Below are 17,154 nucleotides of genomic sequence, written 5' to 3'. Positions count from 1 at the left end.
GCTGTCAAGGATGGCTGATTTTGCGCGGATAGCGACCATGTCGGGATCGGTCAGTTACTTGTCAGGTCGAGTGGAGGAGTGTGTGTGGAGTCGTCGATAAAGGAAGGCAATATCCGTATAACAGGACAACACAGATAATGGTTTATTGGAACATAGGAACTACTACAGAAACGCTACGCATCCCGTCCCTAATCGCGGGAGAGAGAGAGCTCACAATTGTTAGGGGATTCATACCTCTCGGTGATCGATTTTGATCGAGGAGTGGAGTCGGACTCGGGCGTTTTCCTGGCGGAGCGACAGGTGGGCGGCAGGATAGGCTTGGCGGCTGAGGCTTCGGCGTCTCGACTTGGCTTTCGAGTCGGATACGATGTCGCCGGGCAGGTCGTCTACTTCGGACGTCAGCTCCCCGTTCTTAGAGATCTCCCCCCTATTTATACTCTAAGTCCCTTCCGCCCCGATCACCAATCGCGATCGAGGATGATGACTTGAGTTCCGTGACTCAGGTCGGATCCTGAGAAGGAGGGAAGTGAGTTTGACGGCGGAAGATTGTACATCCTTCGAACCTGATTGTTATCGTGGATCGCGATCGTTATCTCCCGAGAGGGCTTCGAAATAATTAAAATTTAACATTGGACAGGCCTAATACGTGTCTCACACTGCCTCGGACTTTCGAAATCGAACTTGGTCCTAAACGGGACCAGTTTGATTTTATTGACTGTCGCGGGTGTTCGCTTTTATGAAGGGTGCTCTCTCTCAGATCGTTGAGAAATAATTCGTACGTATTTTACAGATACATCTATAACGATACATATATAGATACATATTATAAAGCGGTACAGAGTTGATCGCGATACAGTAATAGGATATACAAAACATAGGCTGAGTTAACATGGGTCGTTCTGTTGTCTGGTAGTATCGGATTGATACAATGGTAATTCGTCGACGTCGGTGGACGGATGCCTGTTGTAATTAGCAGTAAACATCGGTGATTGGTTGGAGGTCTGGAGGTCGAAGACAAAGGTTGTAGTTCGAGGAAACACGTGGGTGTGTTATTTCCTTTGTTCAGTTGTTGTCGGTTCGTACGTTGATGGGATATTACTGGATATTAGATGGCGATGGTTGACGGAAATCACAGGTAAGTGTTGATAGAATGTTGATAAAGTGCTAGGAGGAAGGAAGAGTTGGTCCTCGGTTGAGGAGTAGATGGCTGGAATTTGAGTGGGTTGTAATGTGCGAATGGTGGTGCACGTTGGATAAGTCGACATCCCGTTGGCGTGGCTGTTAGCTGATACTGTACTATGGTATCCAAAAATAACGGGTCCTAAAGACTATACGTAATGGCAATTAATTCATGGTTATAGGTCCGAGGAATCGGGAACAGATCGGTAAAGTGGGATTTTCCGACTCTCTCGCGGGGTGACGACTTCCTTTAACAGTACTCTATCGCCTAATTTATATTGGGGAGGCTTATTTTGTTTTCGATGTCTTTCTTGCCTTAGCTCTGCCGCGTGTTCGGAGTGTTGACGTGCGGTCTGGTGCGCATGTTTCATGCGTTGGGTTAATTCGGAAGCAAAATTTTCCTCAACATCATAGACTCTCGTGATAGGACTGGTCACCAATTCAAATGGGTATGTAGGGTCCCGTCCGTACAAAAGGAAGAAAGGACTTTCGTTGGTCGATGCGTGTATAGAGGTATTATAGGCAAATAAAGCGTAGGGAATCCATTCGTCCCAATCGCGTTGATCGCTAGCTACATAGTGCGATAAAATATCAACTAAGGTTTTATTAAATCGCTCGACTACGCCGTTACAGGCGGGGTGGTATGCTGTGGTAAGAAGGCGTTTTATTTGTAACAGTTTGCATACTTCTGTAAACATCTTGGAAATTAAATTAGGCGCTCGGTCTGTGAGTAGGTGCGTCGGCGTCGAATGGCGTAATACGACATTCGTGACGAAAGCCTTCGCTATTGTTTTACTACTAACATCCGGTAGTGGGATCGCTTCCGCATATCGACTAAAATGATCAACAAATACTAATATGTACTTGTTCCCGCAAGTGGTAAGAGGAAGTGGTCCGATAATGTCCATCGCGGTTCGTTCGAACACGTAAGAAAGAGGAGAGAACAATTGTAATTCAGCTTGTGTGCGTCGTCCTCGTCGACGATGTTTTGCGCAGCTTTGACAACTCTGACAATAATTGCGTATTTCCTTTGCCATTTCAGGCCAATAGAAGGACTTAGCGATTTTTGTTCGCATTTTCTGTTCTCCCAAGTGTCCGGCTATTGGATTATCATGGAATGTAGAGAGAATATATTCCTTTAATTGTACGGGAACGACGATTTGTTCCCACCAATCCGTGTGTCGCTTGTCGGTTCCTTTATGGCATAGAGCACCGACTTCGTTAATATAAAATTCCTCTACCTCGAGATTGTTATAACTTCCGGTGGTAACTCCGTCTTGTAAAAGTTGCAACAGAGACTTCCACCGCTTATCGCGTTGCTGTTCCGCGGCTAATTGGCTCACGGAGAAAATAGGTTCAACCTCCGATATTTGTCGGATGGGTATACGACTAAGGGCGTCAGCATTTTTGTGAGAATTGCCTGCCTTATGAACAACATCAAAATTAAATTCCTGGAGGAAAATGATCCATCGCGATAGCCTAGAATTGGTCGTGGAATCTTTGCAATCGAGTAACCATCGTAGGGGGCGATGATCGGTTATGATCGTAAATTTGCGTCCGTATAGATAGGGTTTAAAGTACTTCACAGCCCACACAGTGGCTAAGCACTCCTTTTCCGTGGTGCTATAGTTTAGTTCGGGCTTTCTCAGCAGCCGGCTTGCGTATGCTATGGGTTTCTCCCTACCATTTTCCTCTTGTGCTAGAATCGCTCCTAAGGCCGTGTTGGAGGCATCGGTAGCCAAGATAAAGGGTTTAGTAAAGTCAGGGGACTTTAATACAGGGGCTGACGTTAAAATTGTCTTTAAGGTTTCAAAGCTCTCCTGTTGGGTTGGTCCCCATTCGAATGGCGTATCTTTCTTTAATAAATCTGTTAAGGGCTTAGCGATTTTCGCATAAGCGTCTACATGTCGTCGATAATACCCTGTTAGACCTAAAAAGGATCGAACGTCCCGCTCATTTTCCGGTTTTGGGAAATCTAATACGCATTGTATTTTATCGGCGTCGGGTTTTATACCCTGCGCGGAGATCTCGTGTCCTAGAAACTTTATCTGGCGCTGCAGGAAGTGGCATTTTTTCGGTTTTAATTTAATTCCCGCTTCTCCTAACCTCTGAAAGATTTGTTCCAATCGTTTGAGGTGACTAGCGAAGTCAGAGCTAAAAGTTAAAATGTCGTCCATGTAGACGAGGCAGGTCTTTCCCTTTAGACCATGAAGGACAAAGTCCATAGCTCTTTCGAATGCCGCAGGGCTATTACGAAGCCCCATGGGACATCTGTTCCATTGATAATGACCATCAATGGTGGAGAAAGCAGTCTTTTCCTTATCGCACACGCTAAGTTGCCAAAATCCCGAAATAGTGTCCATTGTCGAAAAATAGGTCGCTTGTCCCATTAGACTAAGAGACTCATGCACTAAAGGAAGGGGATAAGGGTCTACCTTCGTAATTTTATTAAGCTTACGATAATCTATGACTAATCGGACCCCGCCCAATTTCTTCTTAACTAAAATTGCGGCCGAACTCCACGGAGAAGTGGAATGTTCGATAATATTATGAGCTAAGAGTTCGTCTATAATCTCATTTAATTGTTGCCGTTGAGCGTAAGGGATTCGATAGGGCGGCGAGTATATAGGCGCGGCGTCTCCAGTATCGATTTTATGTTGTACAATATCGCAATAGCCCAAATCATAGTCATCTATAGCAAAAACATGTCGGTATTTGTATAGTAAGTTTAGAAGAGCCTGTTTCTCTTCTTCCGGGATATTACTCCAATCAAAAAGCTGGCTGAACTCAGCTTTCGACATTGTCGCCGTTTTCCCTTCCTTTCTGACTCTCACTGGGTCGGTCTCTTCCTCTGCTTCGAAAAAGTTTCCGACCTTTGTACCCTTTTCTAATTTAATAGTCTTACGAGTAGTGTTGCAAATCCGAATGGGTACCTGTCCCTTCTTATTAGGGGCAACTAACACATCGGCTCCCGATATTCCTTCCTGAGAGAAGGGGATCGACTCTATTACTCCTACTTTTCCTATCCCTCTGGTCCCTCTAATAGTGGCGGTGACTATATTGTCGGTTAAAGGGGGAAGCCGACAGGTTTCCACTAACACGATGTCCCTTCCATCGTTCTCGCTCACCTGAGAATGTAAATTGTCTCTTTCTACTACACTTCCTTTGGGCGTCCTCTCTATCCTCCGCTTTTTTTTGAATTCTCCTATGGTCGGGGATTTTCTCCCGATCTATATCGCTAAACTGTTCCCGTTCTCTTCGGTCGCTAGCTCTAGGGGAGGTTATAAAGGGTATTACGGTCTGAGGGGGAATTGTTAATTCTCCTCCCTTTAAATCAATAATAAAGCCCTTATCAGTAATCATATCCCGACCGATAATACCATCGCATGGGCAAGTAACATCCATATCTACCAAACAACAAGTGTAGGGAAATTGTAATCGACCGATTTCGAAGGTAGGGCTCATGATACCGTAGGTTTGTATAGAATGGCCCGTCGCGCTTCTTAAATCGGTTTCCTTATCGCTATCGATATCTACCCTCTCTATCATTGAATTAGCAAAAGATTTGGCTAAGAGAGACACTTTCGCTCCCGTATCTATTTGAACTGTGGCCGGATTTCCTCCGATAAAACACTCAAAGATGGCGTCGCTTTGCGCCGGAAAGGAAGTTATGGAGGCCAGAGGCGACGGGGTTCGGTTCCTTGCTTTCAAGGGGTTTTCTGATTGCTGATTTCGCCTTCTCTGGGTTCGCGGCCGAATCCTAGCCGTAGGATAAGGGTTCCTTCGAGGGTGCGATCGATATCGTCGCCCGTCAACGCTTCGTACTCTGCCCCTCCATTTGGACTGAGAGTTCTCCGGTGATTGGGATCGAAATCGGACCCTATTTTGTTCGTTACCGGTTTCCCGTCTCGCAGGCGAATAGTTTCGAGGCGGAGGCGGTGTCGCACGCTCGCCTTCGTTAATAGCTGAGGGAGAGGGCGAGTTCCTGTTCCTATCGGAGTTAAGGGTAGCTCGAACATTCGACTGATCGAACCGGCGTCGGGAAGTAGTCGGCCGATAGTCATTTTGCCGGGTAGGTGTCCTAGCATAGGTGGAGTTCCGGAAACTGCCCCGATCGCTTCGTCTTCCCGAGGGGGTTCTATAATTGCGTGGAGTTGTACCTCGAGTGAGCCCGTCCACTCTACCTTTAAGTTCTTCCAGCGTCTTTGTTAATTGCGTTAAATCGTCTAACGGGGGATGTTCGGTTGAGCGCAGGTTAATTGTCCGCAAGTTTCCGCGTGAACGCGCGGTGAGTTCCTCAATTGTTTCCTCGTTAATTGCGGCATCTAAGGCCTCGTCAAAGGTTTTTGGGGCGTGACTCATTACCCTTTGTTGGATCCGCGGCGTGATTCCGTTCAAAAATTGGACCTTTAGGCGTTCGTCCAACTCTTTTCTTTGCACACGCTGTATGATAGCGGTTTCAGCCGCATCCGCACCGGGTTCCGGGGTGATTTCTATCTCCGTCGCTAGCGCTTGCAACCGTGCGGCATACGCTTGGACATCTTCATCCCGTCTTTGCACGCAGGAATAAAACCGATTTAATCGAAAAGTGAGAGGCACTCTATCGAAACGCTGGAGCATAAGTCGCTTAAATTCGTCGAAATCGTCGACTTCCTTAATTCGCCGATCCTTTCGTACGAATTCTCGGGCTATTCCCGCTAGTTTTAACTTCGCTACTGCTAGCATTTGCGCTTTCGACCATGCTGCAACCTTCATGATATCCGCTAACGAATCAAAAAAATCCGTTACACGGGAGCCTTGCGGGTCTCCTGAGAATACAGGCAGCAACGGGATTATCCCGCCTAGACCGCCTAACGTCAGAGGGTTCGGTCCTGGATTTGGGAGCGGTGGCGGATCCGCTGGGTTAGCAGGCCCTGCCGCGGGTTGGGGATTGGGTTCCATTATCGCAATTTATTTTTAAGTCCCGAATTCGAATATGGCCCTTTTTCTCCTTTATCGAACCCCACTCCTGTAAACCAATTTGTGGGAAACGCCGGGAGGTAGGACGGAAGTCGGACCTCCTTGTTCTCGGCGAATAGGTCGGCAAGACCCGCCCCACTGTCAAGGATGGCTAATTTTGCGCGATATCCCGACTTGTCGGGATCGGTCAGTTACTTGTCAGGTCGAGTGGAGGAGTGTGTGTGGAGTCGTCGATAAAGGAAGGCAATATCCGTATAACAGGACAACACAGATAATGGTTTATTGGAACATAGGAACTACTACAGAAACGCTACGCATCCCGTCCCTAATCGCGGGAGAGAGAGAGCTCACAATTGTTAGGGGATTCATACCTCTCGGTGATCGATTTAGGTCGAGGAGTGGAGTCGGACTCGGGCGTTTTCCTGGCGGAGCGACAGGTGGGCGGCAGGATAGGCTTGGCGGCTGAGGCTTCGGCGTCTCGACTTGGCTTTCGAGTCGGATACGATGTCGCCGGGCAGGTCGTCTACTTCGGACGTCAGCTCCCCGTTCTTAGAGATCTCCCCCCTATTTATACTCTAAGTCCCTTCCGCCCCGATCACCAATCGCGATCGAGGATGATGACTTGAGTTCCGTGACTCAGGTCGGATCCTGAGAAGGAGGGAAGTGAGTTTGACGGCGGAAGATTGTACATCCTTCGAACCTGATTGTTATCGTGGATCGCGATCGTTATCTCCCGAGAGGGCTTCGAAATAATTAAAATTTAACATTGGACCAGCCTAATACCAGGACCAGACCTAGATCCCAGAGACAGCATCGAGTGATAGATATGACAATGATTATTTTGTGTTGTATCAAACAACCCATACTTCTGCTGCTAAGATAGGACTGAAGAAGTTTGTAATGATTTTGAGAGCAGTGATGAGTTTTATGTGTGCGAGATAGAAAGCTACCAAGCGTGATCAAAGCTGCCTCTAAAGTCAAGAATAATAATTACGGTATGCCGATCGTTTTGTTTAGCCTGGTAGATGTAACTAACGACCTGGTCGATGGCATCTGCTGTACTTTTGTTTTCAAAAAAAGCAAAACAGACTCTGATGCAGGGCTCTACATTTGTGTAGATGCCAAGTGTTTGTATTAATCATTACACCATCTAACACTTTTCCCAGAGTTGGGAGAAGGCAGAATGATCTGAATTTTGTTTGTTAGTGTTAGCACTGGTGAATTTGGGAATCAATTTGACACTAGCATTTTTCCACTGAGTAGGAAAAAACCAGTTTAAGCAGATAGTGAACAGAATTACAAATGCTGTAGTATTGGCCACAAACACGTGTTTTATCATGTTTGTGGTTATGTTGTCAAGATCTAGGTTTTTGTTATAGGTGAGAGAATGAATGGCGTTCGAAAACTCGATGTAGGTGAAGTAGGTGATTGTCTGTTTTAGGTGGAGTGAACGTATAACTGTGGATAACCACTTATGTAGTGTCATCCTGCTGTGGGTCATCTGAAGGGTAAGGGCTGGTGAGGATGTGCCTGATAGTTTCCTCGTTGTTGTTAGTGTAGTGGAAGTAATATTTTTTGTAAAAAATTTTAATTTTTATGTTTGTTTGATTTTTAACACGTTCACGCTGTCAGTAGATAAACGTTTAGACAGCGGCTGGGAATCTGTAAAAATTGTTTCAGACCTGTTTGCATGGATCATGAAAAATTACTATGTGAAAAATGCCTGAATTCTCGGTTTCAAGTTTTAACTGAAGAGATTAATTTTAATGCCTTAACACATAATTATATTATGTGCAATTAAAATTAAGGCAAAATACTTAGAATATGATTATATTATATTATTTCATGATTTCCAAAGAAAAATACTTTTTATGTTCGTTATGACAGAAAGAGTTAATGTTTTTTATTATGTAGTCGTGTGAATAAATAGTTTACGTAAATAATAAATTGTTTTAATTTTCAATATGTTTATATAAATCTATTATATATATATAATAACGTAATATTTCAATTTTTTTACAGGCCATATAATGTAGTGTTTTATTTGAGGGTCTTCTAAACCCACCAAGCACACGACATAAATTTATTCAGCAGGTACTAGAAGGGTTAATGGTTAAGCAATCATTCATAATAATCACAAATGAAATACAGCGGTATCTCGGTACTCGAACTGTTATAAACTCAAACAATTCTGGATTCTAAACAGAAATTTAGAAAAAAAATAACTCTGTGCTTGGCTGAATTTGAGCCGCAAGAACAATGTTTTAATTAATAACATAATATTTATATTTTTGTCATTTTTTAACAATTATAATTCAAATATTAAAAAATAAAAACTTTGGTGATATTTCAAATTCAGATGTACAGAAAGCTCGAAAGATGCCAATACATTGTGAAAAAACGCTCTCGTTCAAATACACTAAATATAAAAGCATCATACGCTAATTTTAATTATAGCTGTTATTAAATTATTTATTCTACATGAATGATTGCTTTAAAAAAACACATGAACAAACCGCTTTAATAAACGCTTAGTAACAGAAAACAATAATACACTTTTGTACATTTAACTTAATGTTTTATAAATACTCTGTTCTTTTGGATAGCATGGATTTTAATAACATGGCACTTTTTCGAAACCTAATTACGGTATTATACCAGCCACACCTGTGTATATTTAATAGGAGAAATTAGTATAAAATGCATTAGTTTGAAGTTTCTCACCTTAATTACACACTCTAAATAAATTAATTTGTCCAAGTCTTCTTTTGAAATAGGGCGTCGAAAATCACTAACAAATACTGAATCCATTTCCTCTTGAACTCTGGATTGTATTTCTTTGTTTCTTCCCAGTTCATATAAACACCAGCATAAAGTCATCGCAGATGTGTGATAACCTTCATAAAAAAATTATTAATAGAAATGTAAAGTTATGAAAGTATGTAATTTTATCAAAGTTATCATACACTTGTAATAAGAATAAATTCAGATTTAGGTACATGTAAATTAAATTAGCTACATGTAAAAAGTAAATTACAGTAAAAGATTTAGCTACATGTAAAAAGTAAATTTAATGCTCATTTACTTAATTTACTTTTATTACAAAATCAAGTTTATCTTATTAAAATTTATTCTTATTCCTTATATAATACCCCTGGCAGAATTTTTTGCCAGCTGAGTCTCGAGGAGAAATGCTGAAATTGCAGAATTTTCTGTTGGCTAAGAGTAAAGGCTATAATAACAATTTTTTTTTTTTTTTTTGAACTATACATCTTAGATGTATGCATTTTTGCGGTTATGTTCTTCTGTTTTTTATTTTACATGGTAAAATTTTTTGATTTTACTTTAAAATAAATTTGTCATTTTCGATTTTTTAAATAAACCCATGGCTTAAATTATTTAAGGTCATGTTAGTACTGAGGTAAATGTTCGTTTTCCTCTCTGTTTCTTTAATCTTTTTGATAATTTTTGTAATATCCACAGATTTATTTACTTCATTATATATTTTGGTTATAGTTTTTATGATTTCTGGTTAATGTTTTTTAATCATACATGCAATGTATACAAGCGTACTTTTGTATGACTTTTGTAAATTTTATTATTATTTTGTTAGTTTTTGTACTAATTTATGCCTTTATATATTTGTACTGCATCGCTTTCCGCAATTTTACACATTTCTGTTTCAATTCTGTTAATTAATTTCCAAAATATGACATTGTAAACAAAAACACGTGTTTCTGAAGACTGGTGGCAAGTCATGTGACCGCAGAAACACCTGCAACAGGTAAGATGGACACCATTCTATTTCTGTGACATTCCTATGATGTAGAAGCTATTTAAGAAATTAAAAATAATTTAAAATTTATTAAATGTTTTCCATCATTTAAAAAGCATGATTTCAGTAAATAAATTCATTTTTTATTGTTTAGATATTTATGACATTTAAATTTAAATATATTAGAATAATAAATGAATTTATTATTGTGAAATTAATAATAAGTTATAAATATAAAAAAACACAGATAATAACTTTTAATTATTATCTTGTAATATATAAATAAGTTAAATTTATTTTTCTGTATAATATATTAAATATATTATTTGAATATGTAAAAGATAGGTACTATTCTGATCTCGAAATGGCACCAATGTATATAATATGTTAATTCTGTTGTTATTTTTTGTGTTTTAAATAAAAAATTTAGATATTTCAACATAATTCAAAATTTGTGAAAATACACAATTATAAATATTAATAATTTTATGAGACATATGAAAAGTAACATTTTTTTTATTTTTAGATATTAACTTTATACATAGCATATTTTTTTGTTTAATAAAAAGAGAGGCTTTAAAAATAATTGTATAAATATTTCACTTCTTAATGCAAACACACAAAATTTATATCATAATGTATAAACAGATAAATAAATAATTTAGGAAAGTCTTTAGTTTTAAAATTTCATTACAAAGATGGCACACGTAAAGCTTGTCAAATATTTAAAAATTTGTGAATTTTCATGAAAAAACATTAGATATTAATGTGTTTTTACTGCAAGTTACGATTTATTTTAGTAATTAGGTAATTACTTTTACTGAAACACGATTAACGCTTAATTGTTTTTAATGGAATTTTTTTATTAAATTAATTTAATCGTTTTAAACTACCAATGCACATATTTCACTTTAGTAATGTTTTTAACATACTGTACATCCTGATGTCATAAATAATATCCAATAATTATGAAAATGTTATTGTTATATTTTTTACTAGTAAAATTGTTTCTGTACGTTTGTGCATTACATATGATATACTGCATTTTTATGACAAAAAAATTCTTAGCATTGTTCATTTACCAATATATAATATACCATAAAATTACTTTGCACTATAAAATATTTATATCATTTCAAAAGCATATCACGATATATGGCGAAAATTGTGTATAAGTCATAATAGGAAACTGAATTAATTTAACACATGTATGACCTAAGGTCAAATACAAACAAAGGAATCTCCTGAATTGTCCACGCAAGTAAAAAAACCTAAAAATTATAATGAGCATAATTGGAAAAACTTTATTTTTATTGATTCAAAATGTGCAAATATTAATTAAAAATACCAATTTAACAAATATAAAATCACTACACTTATAATCATTGCTATGTGACCAGCTATTTTCGTACAATCTCTGAAAGCGACGTTTCTCTTGACATACATAGCACCTTGCTCATAAACTCTACACGGTTCACAAAAATTATAGCAAAAATGCAAAGAATAGTTTGATAGGGCGTATTGGACAACGTAGCTTTTTGATGCAGTAAAAAACATATAAAAACTTTGTCATATACGTGAGTAACTACGATAATTCGATTGTTTTTTAAGATCAACTGATTCAGACGGTTCTGCATACTCCTACAGCAATAAAATTTTTGAAGTATTATATAAGAAAAATACTTTCGAAAACTTAAAATTTATAAATCTTTATTAAATTAAAACAAAAATTCTTATATGATTTTATTTATTTTAATTAATTGAACAAATCCGAAAATTAAAAATTATTTAAAGTGTCGAATAATTTTAAAATGTTTGGTGTTAATTTTATTGACTTCTTAAAGATTTGTCTAGAATTTTTTGACCTTTGAGAAGACCTGTGACGACAAAAGCGTTCATGCCTGTTATCAATTTTTCGAAATTGCTCTTCAGTATGGACAGAGAAAACATTTTCAAAAAGCTGTTCAAATATAAATTTAAGGAAAAATAGAATAAAATTAGAAAAATTAAATACTTTATTCCTTTAATAAAAACTTGTAATAAAATTTTTTAAATATTTTGATATTTACAAGCGTTTAAAATAATATTTAAAAATTATGTTAATGTTCTGTTTATTATTTTAATAAACAATAACGTTTATAACAGTATTTTCGTAATCAATTATTTATTTCATTATGTTTCATAATTTAATAAAGATTTTTTTCAAATTGCGATATTTCGCGCTTAGAATCGATCTGTATCTTATTTTTTATCATAAATATAACACAAAGATTGTTGCATGTTTAAAAATTATATTTAAAATTGTACTATAATAGTTTCTTAAATTAATTATGAAAAAATTTATTTATTTATTACATCGGCTAGTCCGAAAAATCTATTCGAATGAAGTAAAACAGGAAAATAATTTCTTGGTTTCTTAGCCGCTTCAAATCGAGTCATATATTTAAAATTGTAAGTCACAGAAAAACCACTCCCGTGTGCCGTATATAACACGACATTTATTGTTCGTTGTACGCTTTACAAAAAATTTCTGATTAGTTTTATTCGATAGACGAACATCAATTATTTTATATAAATGATAATTTTGGCAAGTTTATGAACAATACTGTGAGACCCGTATTAGGCCGGTCCAATGTTAAATTTTAATTATTTCGAAGTCCTCTCGGGAGATAACGATCGAGATCCGCGATAACGATCAAGTTTCGAAGGATGTACAATCTTCCGCCGTCAAACTCACTTCCCTCCTTCTCAGGATCCGACCTGAGTCACGGAATTCAAGTCATCATCCTCCCTCGCGATTGGTGATCGTGGCGGAAGGGACTTAGAGTATAAATAGGGGGGAGATCTCTAAGAACGGGGAGCTGACGTCCGAAGAAGACGAACTGCCCGGCGACACCGTATCCGACTCGAAGGCCAAGTCGAGACGCCGAAGCCTCCGCCGACAAGCCAATCCTGCCGCCCACCTGTCGCTCCGCCAGGAAAGACGTCCGAGTCGAAGTATATTCTCGATCAAAATCGATAACCGAGAGGTATGAATCCCCTAACAATTGTGAGCTCTCTCTCTCCCGCGATTAGGGACGGGATGCGTAGCGTTTCTGTAGTAGTTCCTATGTTCCAATAAACCATTATCTGTGTTGTCCTGTTATACGGATATTGCCTTTCTTTATCGACGACCCCACACACACTCCTCCACTCGACCTGACAAGTAACTGACCGATCCCGACAAGTCGGGATATCGCGCAAAATTAGCCATCCTTGACAGTGGGGCGGGTCTTGCCGACCTATTCGCCGAGAACAAGGAGGTCCGACTTCCGTCCTACCTCCCGGCGTTTCCCACAATACTGTATTAATACCGCATTTGAGTTATTAAAAGTTTAATGAATTCGAGTTTGATTAAACTTGTAAATAAATCACTATTCTTGTTTTCATATCTCAATCAGTTACCAGTTCATCACTGAAATATGTCTTGCAAATCTATACTCCCGTGCCTATCCATCCAAATCTGTCAATAACTAACACACTATATCAAAAACATCCATACAAATCGTCACGTATACATTCATAGACTAATAATAATATATTATCATCAAAAATCAAATGATAAATTGTTCAGTAATAAAAATATTTGATTTTCAAAATAAATTCTGTTTCAAGTTCCTATTGTGTATTTAATGTTGTATTTATTCTCACATATTTGAAATATAATCAAATATTAAACTTGTATTAATGTGACGTTTTGAAAGAGAAAGTTAGTAACAGTTTTAAAATGCAAACATTAATAATTTTCAATGAAATGTTTTTTCCCTACTTTACAATAAACTATATATTTAACCATATAGTCGTGAATATCCCTTTTATAGTCGCGTGATTATTCCACCCCCTTTATCGTGCGGCATCTGACAGAAATCCATTTTTTATCTTTAAATTGTAAAACTTTTGGCTTCGCTTCAAAAATTATTATTACATCTTTGTTTTATTTATTTTTTCTACTTTTAAACAGTGTAAAATATTTTCTTATTAACACAAATGCTTTATTTGTGTCGAATTTAATGTAATTTGATACGTAAAACGCAAAAAATAAACATATCAAATTTCAACTCGCCGTAATTTCTCTCAAGTTTGACTGATCGCCAGCGGGTTTGTTTGTAAATGCGGAAAAAATATCACATTTTCAAGTGAAGTCAGTAAAAAATTTTGTACTACTGCAAAAATTTGTCAATATACCTCGCTGTACGCCGTATCGCAAAAGTCAATAAACGTTAATTGTTTTATGACCCTATTTTCAAATGCTTCTTTCTGACTTGTAAATCGACCAATTGACAAAGTTATTATTTTGTTTTACTCACATGAATGTTGTATTTAAAATTTAACAGATATTTTCTTTATATTTCTACACATGAATTTTATTTTTAATTTTGAATATGATATAGTCGTGTGTTAGGCTTAACTCGACCGCGACTTAAAATATAAAACTTGACCTTGCTTAAAATATTATTCAATTTATCAAAACTTTTTGTTGATGGTATAGATATAAATGTTTTCTGTGCACGAAATGAAGCAATCGAAAAAATAATGTATAACCTTCGAAAATTCGGCAATTTACCACATGATGTCGAATGCGAAAATTCGGTTATTTATAACTAATAATATTCTCGAAATTTCATCAAAAAATGCATTTGTGACAATACGTAAATAAAGTAATTACGCGAGAAACAAAAATTGTACAGTTAGCACAATTTGAATTCGCGAAATTAATTTTTTAAATTTTTGTCGCTGTTATTTTTCACGCGCGAGAACGAGATTTCTCGCAGCATATAATCAGAATTCCGCTGAATTTAATAATAAATTGCGATATCTCGCTTCAAAATCGAAGCTAGAATCGATATTTTTTCAATTTTTGTCGCAAAAAGTCTAACAGTTTACGATAATTAAATGTAATACAAATTTTAAAAAATACTTAATTTTAAAATTTTTCAGGAAAAGGCGTAAAAATTTAAAAAACTGCCAACGTTCTGTTTAATTTGAAAGATTTCTTAGCTACATATATTTTGAAAACTTAATCAAATAATTTAAAAAAGCCAATGGATCGGTAAAATCTTAAATTCTAAAAAACTTTTAGTCAAAAACCAAGTAGAAAAACTACTCTTTAAAATCCGACTTCGAGTGAGTTAAAAAACAAATAAACAGAAACGAAAAGATGCTATACTTTTTTCATAATTTTATTGGTTCTATTCCCCAAATGCATTTCGCCAAGCCTCATCAGTGGGTAGTTGAGTTTTGGTAACCTCCATTCCTTTTATGCTGGATGATGTTTTCCCAGCATGCATCTATCTGCATACCGTCATTCAGAATGATTAAATTTGCATATTCTTTAATACAAAAATGTTCTATTATTCTACGTTTTAAACAATCTTCTTCTTTATAAAGTATTTTTATATTATTTCTGTCTATGTTACAAAAATTATTTTCATAATGTAGGTACCACGGCGATTCTTCTCTTTTTAATCTTATTGCTGCCTCGTGCTCTTTTAGACGTACTTCTAACTTCCTTCCGGTTTCTCCGACGTAAGACTTCGTTTGTGGACAAGTACAAGATAATTTATAAATTACACCTGCAACATCAAGTTTGTTTAACATATTGGCATTATCTTTGTTTATGACATTAACTATATTCAACAATTTGTTTTTTTGTTTTGCCACGATACATATAGAATACTGTTTGAAAATTAATTTATATCTCTCATAAAGTTTATGTACATACGGAAATTTAACATATATAATATTATCAATATGATTCTTTACATTATATCTGTAATTTACAAATTGATTGTACCACTTACATAATAAATTCTTTGGATAATCATTCAATAAATATTTTTTAAAAAGTTGTTTTATTTCTTTATCTATGTCTGTTTGTAAGGATGTCCTGTTCACTATTTTTTTAAGGTCCATAGTAAAGACGTTTTTTTAAATTTCTACGAGACAATATGATTTGTAATTAATAGTCTTTTTTGTATTACATGATTTTTCGTACTTACGGAATACGAAAAATCATGTAATACAAAAAAGACTATTAATTACAAATCATATTGTCCCGTAGAAATTAAAAAAAACGTCTTTACTATGGACCTTAAAAAAATAGTGAACAGGACATCCTTACAAGAAGACATAGATAAAGAAATAAAACAACTTTTTAAAAAATATTTATTGAATGATTATCCAAAGAATTTATTATGTAAGTGGTACAATCAATTTGTAAATTACAGATATAATGTAAAGAATCATATTGATAATATTATATATGTTAAATTTCCGTATGTACATAAACTTTATGAGAGATATAAATTAATTTTCAAACAGTATTCTATATGTATCGTGGCAAAACAAAAAAACAAATTGTTAAATATAGTTAATGTCATAAACAAAGATAATGCCAATATGTTAAACAAACTTGATGTTGCAGGTGTAATTTATAAATTATCTTGTACTTGTCCACAAACGAAGTCTTACGTCAAAGAAACCGGAAGGAAGTTAGAAGTACGTCTAAAAGAGCACGAGGCAGCAATAAGATTAAAAAGAGAAGAATCGCCGTGGTACCTACATTATGAAAATAATTTTTGTAACATAGACAGAAATAATATAAAAATACTTTATAAAGAAGAAGATTGTTTAAAACGTAGAATAATAGAACATTTTTGTATTAAAGAATATGCAAATTTAATCAATCTGAATGACGGTATGCAGATAGATGCATGCTGGGAAAACATCATTCAGCATAAAAGGAACGGAGGTTACCAAAACTCAACTACTCACTGATGAGGCTTGGCGAAATGCATTTGGGAAATAGAACCAATAAAATTATGAAAAAAGTATAGCATGTTTTCGTTTCTGTTTATTTGTTTTCTTAACTCACTCAAAGTCGGATATTAAAGAGTAGTTTTTTCTACTTGGTTTTTAACTTAAAGTTTTTTAGAAATTTTTACCATACTATTTTCTTATCTTTCGAACGAAAGAAGTCAGAAGGTTCTAAATGCATTAGTTCTCCCCTTACAAGAAGCAATTGACTCCCCACAGTGTTTATTATCTTCTCAGAGGGTTGACGTTGTCAGAGACTTTCTAATTTTTGTTTTGTTTGATGTCACTACTTGATGAAATAAATATCGATAAATCTTGCCACGTGTCTTTAAATTCACCAAGTTGTAACATCAAACAAAACAAGAAATAGAAGACACGGATTCAAT

General features: G+C 36.2%; 1 protein-coding gene across 1 annotated transcript in view; it reads right to left on the bottom strand.

The window, feature by feature from the left end:
* The window catches only part of LOC136980093 (cytochrome P450 4V2-like), a 47,796-nt gene extending 38,766 nt beyond the window's left edge, over positions 1 to 9,030 (bottom strand). Inside the window, exon 1 of the mRNA XM_067276132.1 lies at positions 8,863 to 9,030. Within this exon, the coding sequence (XP_067132233.1) occupies positions 8,863 to 9,018 (156 nt within the window). The 5' untranslated portion in view covers positions 9,019 to 9,030. The remainder of the gene's footprint in view (positions 1 to 8,862) is intronic.
* Positions 9,031 to 17,154: the final 8,124 nt, after the last annotated feature.

This window comes from Centruroides vittatus, unplaced genomic scaffold (assembly GCF_030686945.1).
Source record: "Centruroides vittatus isolate TY-2023 unplaced genomic scaffold, ASM3068694v2 contig_679, whole genome shotgun sequence".
Taxonomy (NCBI): Eukaryota; Metazoa; Arthropoda; class Arachnida; order Scorpiones; family Buthidae; genus Centruroides; species Centruroides vittatus.
The sequence above is the reverse complement of the archived record's forward strand: the minus strand, read 5'-3'. Positions and strand labels throughout refer to the sequence as shown.